The 17581-nt window shown below is 43.7% G+C and overlaps 2 protein-coding genes across 2 annotated transcripts; both read right to left on the bottom strand.

Annotated features, from left to right (window-relative positions):
• Positions 1-881: 881 nt before the first annotated feature.
• On the bottom strand, positions 882-2551 carry LOC124674626 (large ribosomal RNA subunit accumulation protein YCED homolog 2, chloroplastic-like). The gene is made up of 7 exons (XM_047210669.1): positions 2321-2551; positions 2043-2231; positions 1754-1843; positions 1490-1576; positions 1306-1386; positions 1181-1226; positions 882-1093 (listed from the first exon to the last, which is right to left on the bottom strand). The coding sequence occupies exons 1-7, from the start codon at positions 2528-2530 to the stop codon at positions 1008-1010; spliced, it is 789 nt and encodes a 262-aa protein (XP_047066625.1). The 5' UTR covers positions 2531-2551; the 3' UTR covers positions 882-1007.
• A 5453-nt stretch (positions 2552-8004) lies between these two features.
• On the bottom strand, positions 8005-12340 carry LOC124677826 (UDP-glycosyltransferase 82A1-like). The gene is made up of 2 exons (XM_047213778.1): positions 11839-12340; positions 8005-9128 (listed from the first exon to the last, which is right to left on the bottom strand). Exons 1-2 carry the CDS (start codon positions 12338-12340, stop codon positions 8092-8094), a joined length of 1539 nt encoding a protein of 512 aa, XP_047069734.1. The 3' UTR covers positions 8005-8091.
• Between the last annotated feature and the right edge of the window lie 5241 nt (positions 12341-17581).

Consider the following 17581-nt stretch of genomic DNA (forward strand, 5'->3'; position numbering starts at 1 on the left):
AGTTTGCTTTTGTCTCCTGCAGTCAAATATATTCACTCGTTTATAATACTCCAAATTATCCGATCGCCTATGTTCGTATCATAATAATGTCTGATAAAGTCTTACACGGTGGAAGAAGTATGCTGAAATTTACTGTCTTAAGGTTTCACATACAGCCGCTTCAGTTACAGTATGTAATTAGGTTTGAACAAAGTATGGCACTTGCAGTTCGAGGTTACTCTCCGGTCTCCGCATTTGCAAACCAAACAAAATACAGAGGGAGAATGGCGGCACATTGGCACGTACTTGCTTCGTCTCGAGCACGATCTTTGCCCCCGCGCGCCTGCCGTTCCTCTGCCCTTTCTCCCACCGCCTCTGCTTCCCCGCATCTGTCAGAGGTGGCGGCGTCAGCGGCAGAGGACTGCTGGAATCGGGCTCCAGAAGGTGGGATCTATCGTCTTGACGGGGACCGGTTGCCGCTCCGTCGCCCCCGCCGCCGGCGCATTGCGGTTGGCCGGTGGGCTCCGGCGGCCGGTTGGCCGCAGAAGGGACGTTGAGATGGGCCTATTTGTTTGGGCCTGGGCTTCTTAGGTTTAAGGCTGTGCACTTGTTGCCAGTATTATTATCTTGATGATGCTCCACAAAAATGTGAGTATATTGATTGGGTGACCAGGAGTGGTACATAAGTTTCTCCGAAATGAATGCTTAATAATCTTTGGAAAAAAAAACAGTAATCGTGAACAGGCTCTGCTAATGCAATATAAATCCATACATTTCTTCTCTAGAGGAAATAAATTTGTTTCTCAAAAAAAAAACGCTTTGTTATGTTCACAATGTCTATTATGAGTATACAGTTAACTGTTATGGAGACGGGCACTCGATCACTGGGTTGACAGGTCCACTAATCAATCATGATCTCACATTCCTTTTTGCAAGATACATATAAGCATTCATATAATTATATCAGAGAACCATCGTATTGCCGGGCAGCAACAGGCTCCATCGATATGGTCAGCTTATGCAGTATTTCAGCTAGGTGCTTTATCCAGAGTTCTCTTCAGATCCAGGAGTTTTGACCAACTTTGGCTGTATCTTCTCTTCTGGTTGCCACCAGCTGTGGATTCACAAGACAAGTAATCTGTTACAACGATCTAAAGACAAGGAATCCAAAGTAGTAGTTGGAGCTGGTCTTCGTACATACATTTCCATACGACAGTAGATTTTTCACACGCCTCTGAGCACGAACTCTGCATGACATCCGGCCAGAACACAATCAGTGGGGAGGTTTTCTGTCGACAATCAAGGTGACATGCTGAAAACACAAACCTTGGCTGACGCTGCTAATCGTATCGTCTCTTGGATTGATGAGTCGATGTCAATCTCGGTTCCTGGCTTCACAGAGATGACCTACTCTAAAAGTGGAAACGGTAAGGTGTTGAATTAAGTTGAGTATAAGAAGTAATAAGAACAATAAAATGCACTGACAGTCCGGTAGCATCCTAACACGTACTGATGGATCATTGTCTCCGATTTCAGGCATCCCACTGTGATCTTTCCTGGAGGAGGACAGCACCGTGATATCAAAGTGATCATCAATCTGCAACAGAGTTACAGAAACACATTAGCTGTTCCGAATCACCAAGTTGAATCAAGTTTCGTTGCTCCTTTGGAACGGGTGAATCAAGTTTCTATCAACGTTGGCATTCAGCAGTTTCCAAATGCACCGTGTTGTCATATTGAACATTGAAGAATCCAAGTGAGCACTCTGATGTACCTTTGTGAGGTAGGGGGTGGAGCAGGAATCGCATATCTTGCCGAACGAAGTGACGACCCGCCCTTTAATTGACATACCGAACTGGCTGTGCTGAAATTCAGATGAAGATCTCACAGCTATCAATCAGTTGCTCAGATGAAGATCTCACAGCTATCAATCAGTTGCTCAGATGAAGATCTCACAGCTATCAATCAGTTGCTCACTTAGTACCTACGTACTTGATCTTACTCCCTGCATGTTTTCAAGTTTTCATATGGACACGTAAATGTATGCCGCGTCAGTTAACTACCTGCTGGACCAGAAGGTGCACTAGGACGTCGGCGTCGCTCTGCCCGTCTTCGATCAGGTCGTCCAGCCGCAGCTGCCGGAGCGTCAGGTCGAACTCACTGCTCCACTCATCTCCTCCGCCGCGAGACGTCCCGACGGAGACCAAGCTCTGCCGCGTGCCGGTTCCCCTCCGGCGGCTCCTCCTGAGGCTCTGGGTAGAAAGCATGAAAGCAGCAGATGGTGTGTGATGAGCAGCTCTGCATTCTACAGTAGTTCCGGAAGTAGTATGCCAGTATTCACCTGTGTAACTTGAACTCTCTTCGGTGACTCGGCAGCGTAATCATCTTCGGTTGGAAGCCGCGCGTGAACGGCCAAGCTTCTGCATCTGCCGTGGCTCCAGCTGCTCGGAAGCTGCTTCGTGATCGGATTGGGCAGCAGCCTCAGCGCGGGGCTGCAGGCTCTCTCCATGGCTTCCAGCTGAGAGCTCGGCCAGGTATGCTGCAATTGCATGCCGTGGCTATTGACAGCCGGGCGTCTTATCCTTTTGCCCCACCCTGCAGGCATCAGTGATGCTTGGTTTAGGTACGTGACAGTTGCTGAGCCACAACCTGCTCTCCAAGTCGAAGAACGCGACGGCTAGACATCTCGGCCGTGTTTGGCCCGTCCAGCTAGCCGCCGGTCGGGCTTCGACGGCAGATTTAGGACATCTCCACTCGTGCAATCTATTTGGAACACGAAATAGGTCCGTTTTCGTTAGTTTGGGTTGAAACGTGGACACATACTCGATCATGTCTTTCCCTTTGGTTGTTTCGGTCGGCTTGCGAGCATTGTGGAATTGTGCGATTAGCTCATTCGCATTTTTCTTTGAGATATTCATAGCGATGACTCGCTAAGGATCTCATTTGATGTCATGGCGCGGTAGCGGGAGTTTTGACGCATGGCGGTCAATCTTGGTTCCTCATAAGGCAATAGGGCATTGTACAATTTTCTCTTCACCCATTGGTCATGGGCAAACGAGGCACCAAGATCTCTTAGTTACACGGTAAGCGCGGTGAGGCGCCGGTACATGTATTCGGCAGATTCTCCTTCATTCATCACGAAACCATCGGCAGCGGTGTTGACTTCATCGAACTTAGAGCTTTGGGTGCTCTCATTTTCAAGGAATAACTCGTCAAGCCTATCCCAAGCCTCCTTGGCAGTCTTGAGGGTGCGAATGTGATCACGGTCCTTAGGAGACACCGCCAAGTGGATCATGTGGAGGGTAGTGGCGTTGAGTTGGCCGTCCACCACCTCCCTTCTCGAGAGATTGCTTGGGTCGTATGGCTTGAAACCTTCCTTGATGAGCCGCCCTGGGCCCATGAAACCAAGGGGCCCTCCAGGTGTGTTCTGTACTGTACTACATTGGGACGGCCCAAAATAAGCAGAACTCGAACGCAGGCCTAGCTGCTGTGTGAGGAAGACGGCCAGGCGGGCATGTTTCCAGGCTGAGTCTCAGATCCGGGTCTCGACAGCTCAAGTGCGTCGGTTGATGATATCATCTGCGCGGCGGCGTCGGCCAGAAGTTGTAGACGCCACCCCCGACAAAGGCCCCCCATCTATGCTCTCTGGTGAACTGGTAAGCGTCTTTCCTCTCTCTCTCTCTCTCTCAATTCTACATGATCCTGCTATGTGGGGGCATTAGGATGTAGTAGGTAGGATTCAATGGTGGTTTAGTTGTGTTCACGTTCATTGGGAACGGCCTCGAATGATTTAGATTGTCATAGCCGCCGGTTTGGCATTAAAAGTTTTTTAAGGTTGGAATACTTTCATTTTCGGAACGCTCTTTGATCGGAAGGATTTCTAAAGAGGCAAATTTTGGAAATAAAAATTGTACAAATTGAATATCATGGCATTTGTTCTTTGCATGAACTGTAAACGCCATGTATTTTCAGGTGTTCCACTTAATGCAATTTTATTCCTTTGAAATAAAATACGAATTAACACAACGGAATTTTAAAATCCTATAGTAAATCAAACAATTTCAATAGGAAAAATCTAAACGGTCGAAATGCTACTCCCTTGGACTCAAAGAAACCTTTTCTGACTTAGCATATAGAATGTAACAAGAATTGTTTGTATAAAAATGTATTGATTATTATCCGTAGGTTTGTATACTAAGGGGCCTCGGGCTCTAGTTCCGCCCCGGGCCCTCGAAATCTCAGAACCAGCCATGCTCACAGTCTTTAACTACTCCATGACTAAGGTGGTAAAGAAGTGCCCCGAGCACGATCCAACCCTTGCCAGGATCGACAAGTGATAGTTGGTACCTTGTATTGATTATTTGTCGGTGTGTGGTGTGAACTAATTAAGTTATGTCGTCTCTATTTTAAAGTAAGTTCTACTATTATGTGTTGTCTGAACTAAGAAATTAAGCCTGTGTTGGTGGTTTAGTATGCTACCTTCTATTCTAGTTTTGGCTCCTTATTTGTACATACATGGGATGGTAACTCACCACTCGAAAGAGGTTATCACACCACACGTTTTGCACACAACCAAACAACACATTCAGTTTCTGCAAAGTTTAAAACAGCTAGCCCAACAACGGACTTATGTTTCTTCCACGGTGTAGAAAAGGACTTCCAAACAACCAAACTGAATGCAAAAGTAGGCTAAGCCGTTGCATGAGAGGAAAAAACCCATGCGAGTAAGCAAACACGGGCCATGAAAAACGCACGCAGTTCACCATCGTGTCAGCCCAGTAGCATCGTCTACTCTGCTCCGCACTACCAGCCGGCTCTGCTTTTGGAATTTCCAATCTTGGTGGTGCTCCTTTTTCAAACGGGATATCTTGGTGTCTTCCTTTCCAATTTTCGGCCTTCAGAGTTCAGACTTCAGAGGCAGTAGTTCATCGCTTTTCAGGCGTGTGAGATGCAATTTTATCAGGACCGCCTCTGTGTATGGAGGGCATTTCCAAGTGGGAGCAATCTCGATCATGGTATCCGCAGGTGCTAATTAGTCGAGCAAAAGAGCATGGTACTGAAACGCATGATTTTCACAGAAAAGTACAACAAAGAGGGATCAATATTTTAGGTACCCATCCCAGCTCTGGACCGGCCAAGATAAAGCTGAAATAAGCAAATAGAAAGTTCGGTTGGTATTCGAAGTCTTTGCCAAACATTGTTTCAGTCCTTCAGAGTGGTGAACGCAGAGGAATGAACCAAACTGAATAGAGTACCGTACTACCTTTTGTCATCTTTTGTTTTCTTGCACATGCCTTTGCTAGTAAGTGACCCAACGTGCAACATTACACCATTTCTATATCCTCCGCCTAGTAGCGTGTACATTGCATTCTATACTCTAGATCGTACTACGCAAGCAGCCTCATCTTTTTTGCAGTGATGACTTATGACTATTGTCTAGTACTATGACATATACACAATAACTTAGGTGTTGCAAAACGTGCCATAGACAAATATATCACAATATTGTATTTGTCTAGGTCTCTAGGCTTTGCTTAGTACTCATCAACTAGAAAAAACTTTTTGAACACTAAAGCAAACTAGTTAGTGGGTAGGTTACCATGAGTAAGTGGACAAAATCAAATTGTGTTGTTCTCGAAAACAAAAAAAATACTCCCTCCGTTTCCATGAAACGTGTCTTAATAATATGTTGATATATCAAAAATGATGTACTATATGTTATTATATTTATAGGGAACGAAACCAACCAAACCCTAAATTTTCTCTCTAAATGTTCTCCCAGTAGCTGGTAGATTCTGGTGGGGCAAGAATACCAGCAATGTGGACTAAGAAATTACGAATATTACGGGTTCTATAAGTACTTAGTTTTCTACAGGGATGCAATATATTTTCTAGTTTAGATAAAATGTAACCACGCATTGTTGTGATAGTTTCCCGTTATGTTTCTTGTAGGGTCTTAATTTATCCCATCAAGAATGTTGGAAAACAGTTTTTTTTCTTTCTAATCCTCAGTTGACTGAAGTGTTCATACATCCATGTGTTTCTTATGTTCTCAATTGACGAGGATTGCACTATTAAAGTGGTAAAAATACACAACTTAGGTGTTAGCCAAAAATGCCATAGATAAATATTCCCTCCGTTCGAAAATAAGTCTCATAGTTTTCTAGAGATACAGATGTATATATACATCAAAATGCGTCTAGATATATATGTATCTAGGTAAAGTTGTGACACTTATTTTAAAACGGACATGGTGAATCGCAATATTGTATTTTTATGAACTTTGGCTACTCCTCAACCAGAAAAAAGCTTTGAATGCTAAAGCATTTTAGTTAATGCTAGGTTACCTCGGGTAAGTGGACAAAAACAATTGTATCATTTTCTTAGAAATTTTAAAATTTGTAGATTAAATATATATGTGTGAAAGAGTAAAGAAATATAAACAAAACACTGATTTTTTTAGAGATATCTAGTAGGGCGTACTAAATTTTATCTTATTTATAGGGAATAAAATCATCCAAAGCCTTTTATTCTAAAAAAAATTATCTAAAAAGTTTTCCCAGCAGCTGGTGGATTTCGGTGGGGCGAGATTACCGGCATTGTGAACTAATAAGTACAAACATTATGTATTATATAAGTACTTAGTTTTCTTCAGCTATGCTCTACATTATCTAGTTTAAATAAAATATAGCCGCACACCGTTGTCATAGTATATTGCGTTATTGTCTTGCACGCGTAAGGATTTAACTATCATATTTATGCTTAGTTGGAGGTGAGAGAATAGGGGAGAAAAGGCAAGTGAACTCTCATTCAAGAGCTAACTCTACCATTTGCTCTTAGCCACTTTGTGAGAGTGAGAAGTGGGTCATATGTTAGTGAAATAATACATCTTCCTACATAGTTATTGTACAGATGACATGGCAATTTCTTATAGACATCTACTGGCTAAACGGACAAACATTTGTGTGTGTGCGTGTGTGCGTGTGGGTGTGGGTGCGAGTGCGTGTGTATGTGTGTGTGAAAACTAAAAAAACAACACTGTTTTTCTAGAGATATCTAGTAGGCCGTCCTAATGTTATCTTATTCATAGGGAATAAAATCATCTAAAAGCCTTTTATTCTAAACAATTATCTAAAAGTTCCCCAACTGGTGGATTTTGGTGGGCTGAGATTACCGGAAATGTGAACTAATAAGTATGTATTATATAACTACTTAGTTTTATTCAACGATGCTCTACATTATCTAGTTTAAATAAAATATAGCCGTGCATCGTTGTGATAGTATTACGTTATTGTCTTGTAGGCGTAAGGATTTAAATATCGTATTTAAAATTTCCAGTGAATGTAAAAAATGATAATTAAAATTTTCAAGGAAAAATATATATTGGAGAGGCCATAACAATAAACTAAATGCGAACTTAAATTTGAGTGTGTGTACATGGGTCTTAAGGAGATGATTGGATTGAACATATTGTCATTGTTGATTGCTAAGTTGCTACACATGGACAGGTGAAATATGTGAAACAACAACGGGGATTGTGAGGGAATATTTGATATTATATTCAACCATACATTTAAGACATTTTAATTATGCATAAAAATATAAGTCACAGTACTGAGATGTTCATTATTTGGTGTCTAACCGTGTATTGACTATGAATCATAAAAGTATGGATTTTATTTGAGAAGAATCGCGGCGGTCAAAAAGTTCACATCAAGGATTAATATAAAATGTTACTTTAGTGAATAGAAATGGTATAACTTTATTCATGGCAGATTATTTCTAACCATCATTTACAATTGTATGCAAGCATATTGATACAAAAGTGATGGTTAAAGTTGCCCACTAGCCATATCAAATATTTAAAAGATATAAAGCTATGTATGAAATCTAGCTACCCAAATACGCGGGTCACCTGCTATTAACTAAAAAAATATCTATTTATTATGGAGTGAGTGATCGAGTGAGTGAGAGAGATGGAATTGATGATAGTTGTATGTTCGTCTAAAAGCTCGGAAATGCGGCTGAAATGTTAAGAAGAAAACTACCCAGGCAACTTAAACTAGCCGATTCCAAAAGATAGTTTAGACATAACCTAAGAACAATCGATCGCTACAATATGCTGTACATCTGCGTTAACAACGAGTAATCCTTGTTGATCTCGTTGACGAAGGACTTGACGTTCCTCTGTGCCAAACTCCTGTACTCAGCCGTCACAACTTTCTTCCTCAGCACGTTCATCTTCTCCTGCAAATGCCTCCCCTCTTTTCCATCCATGATCCTGTCGATGCACTCCCTCACCTGGTCTCTGCTCATGCAGCCGAGCTTGATCCCGATCTCCCACACGCCGGCAATGTACGCGCAGTTGATGAACTGGTCCCCGGCGACAGGGCAGCACAGGAGGCGCACCCCGTGCCGTATGGCCTCCACGGTGGAGTTCCAGCCGCAGTGCGTGAGGTAGCAGCCGACGGAGCCGTGCGCGAGCACGTCCTCCTGCGGCGCCCAGTCCACCACCTTGCCGCGGCCGGCGACGGCGACCCTCTCGGCGTAGCCGTCGGGGAGCCCGGCGCGCCACGACGGGTCCTTCTTGAGCGCCCACAGGAACGGCCGCCCCGTGGCCTCCAGCCCCAGCGCGAGCTCCCGGATCTTGTCCTGCCCGATCGGCCCGACCCAGCTGCCGAACGAGACATACACCACTGACCCCGCACGTTGCCTGTCCAGCCAGCCGACGCACGTCGAGTCTGCCTGCCACATGCTGGGCTGCTTGCACGGCGCCACGGCGACGTCGCCTTTCATGATCTCGATGACGGTGCTGACCCCGCCGCCCGCTAGCAACGGCCCAACAGGGAGGACCCGCGGGCTCTGACGCGCTGGGTGGCCGTCATTGTCATTGTCATCGTCGGTGGCGGCGGCGGCGCCGGCTTCGCCTGGGAAGGAGTTGACGAGGACCGAACGGAAGCTCCTCGCGCGCTGCAGGGCCCGGAGCCAGAACGCGAACCTCGATTTCTGGGTGGCCGAGTCGCCCACGAGCCATGGCAACTCTTCGTCCTTCAGCTCGACCTGTGCCGGCAGGATCTTGAGGGCTCGGATCATCTGGTCCTGGCCGAACCCATCGTCGTCGAACTGATTTGGGGATGATCGAGGCGTGCCTGCACGTTCGTAAGATCAACGATGAATCAGTGAAACACAGATTTTAATTCCTCAATTCTTGATTTGCATATGTGAGTATGCATGGAGTGCTCTCGTGCCGACAAGATGTGCACTAGACCAGACACGGAGATAGCAACAAAAACTCTACAAACTGAGGCTACAACTAGCGAGATCGATCCAGGCCACCATCCCACGTGCCGTGATTGGTGAGATTTAATCATGCATGCATCGAGAGCCCGTCCGATCTACCACAGGACCAAGTTGCCACCCGCAGTCACTTTGCTAGATGTACTTAATTTTCCAGTACGTGCGTGTTAGGGTTCAGAACTAATCGATGGATCGGTGGACTGGTCAAGCCACGTCATCTTGTTTTCTTCCGCTTACAACAACAGCATGTAGTAGTGCTACTCCATAATCGGAAAGAAGTGACTATTCGCACTTCCAAATATGGGAACGAAGAAAGTTCATCTGTACTGCACAAACCAGCCGCATGACCGTCAGATAGTTTGAATGTATCTAAAGAGAAAAAGGATGCAGCTCCTAGGGCTTCTCTACCGAAACAGTGCGCAGATCTCGTGTGCAGAGGCGACTGGTCAAATCTTAATTATGTTTTTGCTAGTTCTAAATTGAAAATTAGCTTAGACCTCGGTCAGCTTCGGAGCGGTTAAATTTGAATCGTGATTCATACGTCATTCCAGTTGCGAGTGGGTTACAACCGAGGAAAAAAATTGGTCGTCTAATTTGCATCGTGACACGTGTTGGCCGTGAATTACAAGTATGTTGCAACTGACCAAGAATTAAGCAAAATCTAGGTCAAGCAGAAAACTCGAGATCCCTCCCTAATTAATTGTTCTATTTTGCTAGTTCTCAATGGACTGAGAACTAACTTAGTCCTCGGTCGACTTTTAAATGATAAGATTTAATCGTGATTCACGTTAAACTGAGTTGCAACTGAGATTTTTCTAGTTCAATTGAGATTGCAATTGATAAAAATGCTCGTACCATTGGAATGCATCGTGATTCATGCTAGCTATAAGTTGCAACTTGGTTGCCTTGAACCGTTGGATTGCTTCGTGATTCGTGGTACTCATTAATTGCAACACGGGCTGCAACTGAAGTTTGATGATATCACGGTTAGAACTAATCACACCCTTAATTGTTATGGTTTTTTAGATGAATTATTCCCCATATGTATCCCCTCTACATGTGCAAAGGTAGTACATATCTGGCCATGATATGATATCCTCCCTAAGTAGTATGCTAAATGAGAGAACCCATCACGTGTCGACTGCCGATTCGCCAAGGCAGCCAGAGGGTCAACTTTGTGAGTTACCTTCTGGTCCAAATATGAGCTAAAATGTACACCAAAAGGTTCAGACCTCAGAAAATAGTAATAAGGAATGTCGAGCTGGCCCCAAGACAAGATGGATCAGATCCAGAGAGCACTTGGCCGGACAGGGACCAAAGCAGAAAAGAAAGACGGGTCCGTGGCTTCTCACATGCACGTCGGCAACACATGGCCAATCCAATCATGTTTGGGCATTAGTATGAGCAGTTCTAAAAGCAGCTAATCAAGTTGATGCGGCTGACAGAAAAAACAGAGACATACAGGTTGTACGTTAACGTTCCTAGTGAACAGGAGTACCTGTCAATTGTCAAAGACTTAAATACCGTTATGCGGTTTATATGCGCATAATTCAATGAGTATTTTATGTTTGGCTGAGTGTATCCCAGATTTTCTATCTTATTCAACAACATGGATTATTGAATATATGATACCTCCAGCACTACATGCATGATACTTATGAATTCATTAAAAAAAACCGTGAGGGCTCTACAAACTTACTTCCTCTGATCTGTTTTAATTAATATTTTAGGTTAAATTTTGTTCCACGTTTATCTATATTCTATCTTTTAGTCAACAAAAATATAGAAAACAAAGTTGTTCTGCTCTTTCTCTATTGGATGTTATTATTTTCAAGGTATCTTGAATTTGTTCTCTACATATGTAGGTAATAATAAAAAATGCAATACTAGTTTATCTTTTTTTCCTATACCGTAGAATAAAACATAGCGGAGGGAGTAGATGAGTAGAGAATAAAGTTTACAGATTACATGATACTTGATTAGGTGCACTCTTTATATTTATTAAATCGGGAGGTTTGATGATGTCAGTGTGTTGGGTGGAGATAGATCTCAATCTCGTAGATACTTTTACATGGGAAGTCATATCAGTGCTTCGAGTCTACAACCTTCGTTACGGAGAAAGAAGACTTATAATTTATTTTTCAATTTGAACAACGGTAAAGTTAGGCCAAGTTTGTACAAAAATTGTTGACATATACAATACCAAATCAGAATAGCTGGATATATCATGAAATGCATTTTTACTTGATGTCTATATGATATTATATATAGCTGTTAACTTTTTAAATACTGTATAAACTTAGGATCTAAACTTAGTCAAACTTTACATTGTTTTATTTTTATAAAAGGCTATGTGAGGGCGTGTGGCATGCATGGAATATTTGGAGTGCATGTCACACCAAGCATATGCAAGACCAAAGGATCCTTTCATGCTACTTGAACTCTTGGTTTACATATCGTCAGGTCAACTCTAACATGTTACGCGCGTGTACTCCGGCGCAGTACGTTCGGAAAGAAAGGAATTAGCTGCAAGCTATGAGCGTGTATACCATATATACGTACCAGATTCCGAGATGAGCCCCTTCTCCATTAGCTCCGGGATGGCGGCTACAACGCGGTAGCTCGCGAGCATCGCGGGCCAGAACCCCGCCGCCGGCACGCCGCACCGCTCGGCCACGGGAACGGCCCATGACGCCAGCACGTCGACCACGACGCAGGCGACGCGGCAGCCCGTGGCGGCGTGCGCCCGCGTCAGCAGGCGCTCTAGGTGACCCGGCATGTGGTGCTCCATGGCGTGCCCGAAGTCGGCGAACCCCGGCGGGTCGCCACCGTCGACGTCCGTGACGCCACTGGGGATGGAAGCCAGAGCCACGCCGTCGCTGACGTCGGCGTCGGTCTTCGTCCCCGCGATGCGCCGGTGGATGAAGTCCGGCACGGCGACCGTGGCCGCGACGCCGTGCGCGGCGAGGGCGCGCGCCAGGTGCAGCATGGGCGTGACATGGCCTTGAGCCGGGAATGGCACGAGGACCACGGCGGGGAGCTGGACGGCAGCCTCGGCACCCATGCCGTCGACGTCTTGTTATTGTTATGGCCGATCGGCTGGCTGTCCGATGTCTCCGTGGTCTGGACTTCGCTTGGACACATATATATGGCCCAACGAATGCGTCATGTGTGGAATTTATACTGGCCGCGGACTGGCGGATGGCTATGCTGAGCCAATTCCATGCTCTATCACATTCCCATTTTTATGTGAGGTTTCACGCTTTTTTCTCCACGACAAGTTTATTTGGCCACTTGGGGAGCATGCGTCCCCACGTGCTAATTCCATAATTTTATTACTTCATGCAGCCCAAATTAGTAAGCACGGCTACAAGAGTACTCTTGAGCCGCGACCAATTAATTTGGACGAAAAGGAGTATTAGAAATGATGATGCAATCATCAATATCGAATATATGTCCAGTGCAAGTGAGTCGCATCAATTAATTTGGATGCAAGAGAATACTAGAAATGATGCAAGCACTGATGTCGAATACACGGTTGATAATAATAATAAATATTAACAGCCCTGACTCTAAAATTTTCGAAAGAAGCCCCTCTTCTACTACCCTGTAAATAGGAACAAAAACCACCGCAACAGTAGTAAAGAATTTGGGGTCGTCAAGACAATATCCTCAAGAAGGGATCACCCCTTATAGGTCTTGGGTACTACTAACAAATATAGAGATTATGATTGTCACAAGCTGTAGTTTCAGATAAACATTGTTGACAAGAGAGCAACACAAGAATCTCAACACCACCTAAGCCTCGGGGTCAATTTTTCCTAGAGGTGTGTTTTTTTTTCTCGCGATGCTTCTAGAATATGTGTTGTCTCCTGGTTAAATTTGTGGTGTATCACGAGGCTAAATTAAGCGGTGTATCACGATCCTAAATTGGGTGGTTTATTTTTCCTTGAGGTGTATCACGTCGGTAAGCGCAACACATAACGTGAGGAAACACCGAACAATGTGACGGTGGATCACGACATTGACAAATTCCAGAATATGTGTTTTCTCTGGCCTAAATTTGTGCAAATCCTGACAGACAAATCCGCCGAATCGTATCATAAAGGCTCCATCTCAACACACACGAGTGAGCAATGCCGATTTGTGAGCAAGAAGGCAAGGGCACCCAAAACTGCTATACACCACTAGGCAACCGTGATAGCAACAAGAGATGGTAACGAGATAATTGATGTGACACACGGCTACCAACTATGGTGGTGATTGGTGCATCAACAGTTATTCGAGCAGTTACTTAGGTGGCAACTAGGATTAGACACGTGGAGACTAACTTGGAGCTTTGTCGAATTGAGCATTAAGGTCCTATGTGATTCAAAAGGTATTTAGAGAAAATGTAGAGGACTGAAAGTTTTAGGACTCCTTTGATTTATAGGATTTATATAGAAATTGTGTAAGATTTAGATCCTATGTGAAAATTTCCTACATAGGTTGTTTGATTTATAGGAAAGTATCCTATATGAAGTAATCATATAGGAGTATTTTAGTGTAAATCCTATAAAAAATATATTAGATTAGACCTCATGAAAAATCCTTTGCTAGAATGAAACACTCTTCATGTTCTCACATGAATCAAGTAGGCATGAAATCCTACTTATATAATTTTCCTATTTCTATGCTTTTCTATCCTATGAATCAAATGAGTAGAATTATTATCTATCTTGGTTGTTTGATCGGAGTGAACACCCTACAAAATTTCTATCAAGGATTACTTTGCGGTAGATTCCATACAAAAAAATTCATCTACTCATACATCTTAAAAGATTTTTTTTAGCTTCTCTTATGATTCACAAAAAACAAATATCGAGGCAAACACCTAACACCTTCACGTAATAATCAAGCGAACATAGCATTATGAGATTTTATCTTGTTTTACTGTAAATTTGTAATCATGTTAAGCAAAATTGTTACCATGAAAAAGATCCTATAAAAGACAACCATTTTGGTTCACGGGAGTAGATTCTCCTATTATGCAAAATGAGATTTAGAATAGTTACCTAAAAATGATTTTTTTGTTGAGTGTGCATTTTACATGTCCTCATACATTTTCCGAATGGCCTTTGGCCGAACTTCTATTAGAAGGAGAGGCAAAAATATGTACAAGTCGTACACAGAGTACCAGACATACTCAAGGGAGTACAACCAAAGACCTAACGCACACAAGGCCACCGGCACAACTACATCGGCACCACCTCATCGGCTAAACCCACTGGCAGAACGCCACCGACTCAAATCCTCATAAATTTTCTCATAAAGATAAAGAAAATCTCATAAGAAGTTATTTTATGGCACCGAAATTATCCTTTTTGCAGGTCACAAAAATGTTTTTCCATGAAACTTTGTATGCAAACATAGAATATGTATATGTACACCCAAGTTTTTTTTTTACTCCCTCCGGCCCTAAATACTTGCGGCAGGTTCAATGAATTTACTAACATTTTAGCACGCACTTTGCCTAAATCTGCAACAAGTATTTAGAGTCAAAGGAAGTAAATGTTTTTTACACTATGTAATGTATTTTCCACAATAAGAGCATCTATTCCCACAAACCAAAAAAAAAAGAATGGTGGTTGCTTGTTTTCGTGCTGATCAGAGTGGATTACAGCAGCACACGCTCGTACGATACGAAACCCTGATTGGTATGGCGTGCAAGTCAAGACTCGTAGATTAAACATGTGAGCGATTTAGGACGGATCTGTTTCAATTTTCGCATGTTGTTAGTTGCTTGCCATTGGCAGGGACGCATGCTCCCTTCTCGCCAAACGAGCCTTTTTTTGCTTTGTATGTAAGAAATTACCTGATTTTAAAGCTTTCTCCAAACATGCATGGGAAGGTGGAGTGGCGTAGCTATGGAGGCGTCGGGGGTGGGGGGGGGGGGACCGGCTCCCAGCCCATAAACATTTCTTGAAGGATTCAGAGAAATTTGGCCCAAAACGTTGAACTTTTATCATATTATAAACCCATTTGCCCCCCACCCCCACCCATGGAAATGGCCCAAACTCCGCCACTAGGCAGGTGCTAGCTTGCTTACACGTCATTGTCTGCTAGCTTCCGCCGTTTGCCACGAGTGCAACATCTTATTTACATGAACTCGCACCGGTAGGTTAGGCCTCGGGGTACAACAATGCTATGCCTACGGATACCTATTACCGAATCAACCTACAGACTCACATCACGCATGCAAAACATGAGATCGTGACCCGCTTTTTCAGGCGTGAATTTTAAACTGAACCAACCATATACGGACACGTTAGTTCGTAATGATTTTGTATGCCCGGAACGTCCGTAAGTCTAGCATTATCGCTCCGCGTATCTCTAAGTTGTCAATTTGGGGGCACCAACCGTATACAGCACACATCTGAGGCTCCCGCCTCCCTGGCAAGATCAAGATCTTTGGGTGGCTCTTTCACCTAGACCGCCTGAACACAAGATTAAACCTTCACCGCAAGACAATCATTGACTCTCCTTCATGCCCAAGATGTCCAAACACACCCCGAAGGTCACCACCACCTCTTCTTTGCATGCCCTGCAGCGCGCATGATCTGGCAGAGAGCTCGCCTGGATCATCTACTCCTCCTTAGCTACCCCAACAAATGGAGCTTTCAGTCAACCACCGCTCTGCCTAACTCAGTCTGGCTCTCCATCCTTCTCTCCATGCTATGGAGCATCTGGGATGCAGAGGAATGCACTCATATTCAGAGATGTCATTGTTACCCCACCCCCAGCTATCTCTCATGTAATTGCAGACCTCTCACTCTGGTTGCACATGTTTAAAAACCCTAGGCACAAGGAGGATGCCATGCTATGGCGTGATCACTTCTCAGCTTCTGAACCCTAAATGGGACTTTCATAAATGAAATTCAGGTGGGGACTCTCTCCCCCACGGTGAAAATTTCAAAAAGAAAAGTTGTCAATTTGACTAACATAATACAAATTGTAGAACATCTAAGTTTTCTAATCATATATGTCTTGTAATATATAAGTTATATCAGGTAGGTTAAATTGACAACTTAGAGATACGTGTAGGCCTAACCCACTGAGATGGAGGTACCATTGTTGATGAAAAGCAAGAATTAAGAAAGTCAAACTTCAACACTCGGGCCAAATGAATTAGCGCATCAATATACTACGTCCAATACAAATACAAGTTTACCCAAAGCTGCGTCAATTGATTAGAAAAACTCGCAACTAAGACTAGTCATAGCGGGAGCAACATAGCTGGTACATGCAACCATATGCAAAGTCATATACAAATTTAGATGACATTGCAAGTCATTAGACGAGAAGTGAAATGTTTATGGTAACTAGGTATGTTACCATAACATCGCATTTTCCAAGATAAACGAGTTTACAACCTAGTAAATGTGACTTTGCATAATACGTAAATTACTATTCATAATAGAGATAACAACATAGATTAGTATGCATGTTACTAATCTACTTTACTCAGTTGATGGGCAATTATTCGAAGCCTTGAACTATACAGACTACGGCGCCGCTTCTCCCACTGTCACAAAATATGACTCCAGGAGACAAACGTCCCAGAAGCTGTTAGTACGTGTAATCTGGCCACCACTAATTCCAAATTCCAACCAATAATTGCCGGTTGATGCCTAGAGTTCGGTAACAGTGTTTGTCTATGAAAAGTTGCCCAAACCAAAGCCAACTTTGTAGCAAGCAAAACGGCCGCCGTCAATCCTTTGTGTTCCATGCCGTTGGAACCGTTGCAGGCCCCACTAAATGTCCCGACGCAGAACAGAAGCGGATCAGAAGCCGCTGTCGTTGGCTTCGTCACTTGCAACTGCAGCCGCAACCGGAGCTTCCAGAGCCGGCACAGGCCAAACACCAACCTCTCCCACTAGCTTCGTGAAAGTGACGGCAGAATGTCACTGTTCATAAATTGGTCGGCCAAAAACATGTGCCAGTACGTTAGATTGATTTTCATTTTTCAAGGAACATGCCTTTTTGACAGTTCCACAAGTGTTGTTTTCGCAAAGTAGAAATTGGAGAGCTCTCCCGGGGGGACACTGACCCGCTACTGTTTCTAGATAGCACCACGATCAAGTCTGTAAAAAAAAATACATCTTAGTAAGCACGTGCAGATTACTCTAGGTATGAGCCGAGACAGATTAGCAAGTTTTACATTACCAAATGAATTAAACTATTCCCTCGGTTCTAAATTGGTTGACGGAGCTTTGGTTAGATTTTAGTGCGTACGCTCAGTTATTTTGGAAAGAAGAAAAACTGG

Source organism: Lolium rigidum, chromosome 7, assembly GCF_022539505.1.
Source record: "Lolium rigidum isolate FL_2022 chromosome 7, APGP_CSIRO_Lrig_0.1, whole genome shotgun sequence".
Classification (NCBI taxonomy): Eukaryota; Viridiplantae; Streptophyta; class Magnoliopsida; order Poales; family Poaceae; genus Lolium; species Lolium rigidum.

What these genes read in the sequence shown, in the direction of transcription:
- LOC124674626 (XM_047210669.1), bottom strand. Translation starts at nt 2,530, where the DNA reads ATGCAATTGCAGCATACCTGGCCGAGCTCTCAGCTGGAAGCCATGGAG. An exon ending in TGCACCTTCTGGTCCAGCAG is followed by an intron (nt 1,844 to 2,042) that starts GTAGTTAACTGA and finishes TCTGAATTTCAG; the next exon opens with CACAGCCAGTTCGGTATGTC. An exon ending in ATCTACTGTCGTATGGAAAT is followed by an intron (nt 1,094 to 1,180) that starts GTATGTACGAAG and finishes GTGAATCCACAG; the next exon opens with CTGGTGGCAACCAGAAGAGA.
- LOC124677826 (XM_047213778.1), bottom strand. Translation starts at nt 12,340, where the DNA reads ATGGGTGCCGAGGCTGCCGTCCAGCTCCCCGCCGTGGTCCTCGTGCCA. An exon ending in GGGGCTCATCTCGGAATCTG is followed by an intron (nt 9,129 to 11,838) that starts GTACGTATATAT and finishes ACGAACGTGCAG; the next exon opens with GCACGCCTCGATCATCCCCA.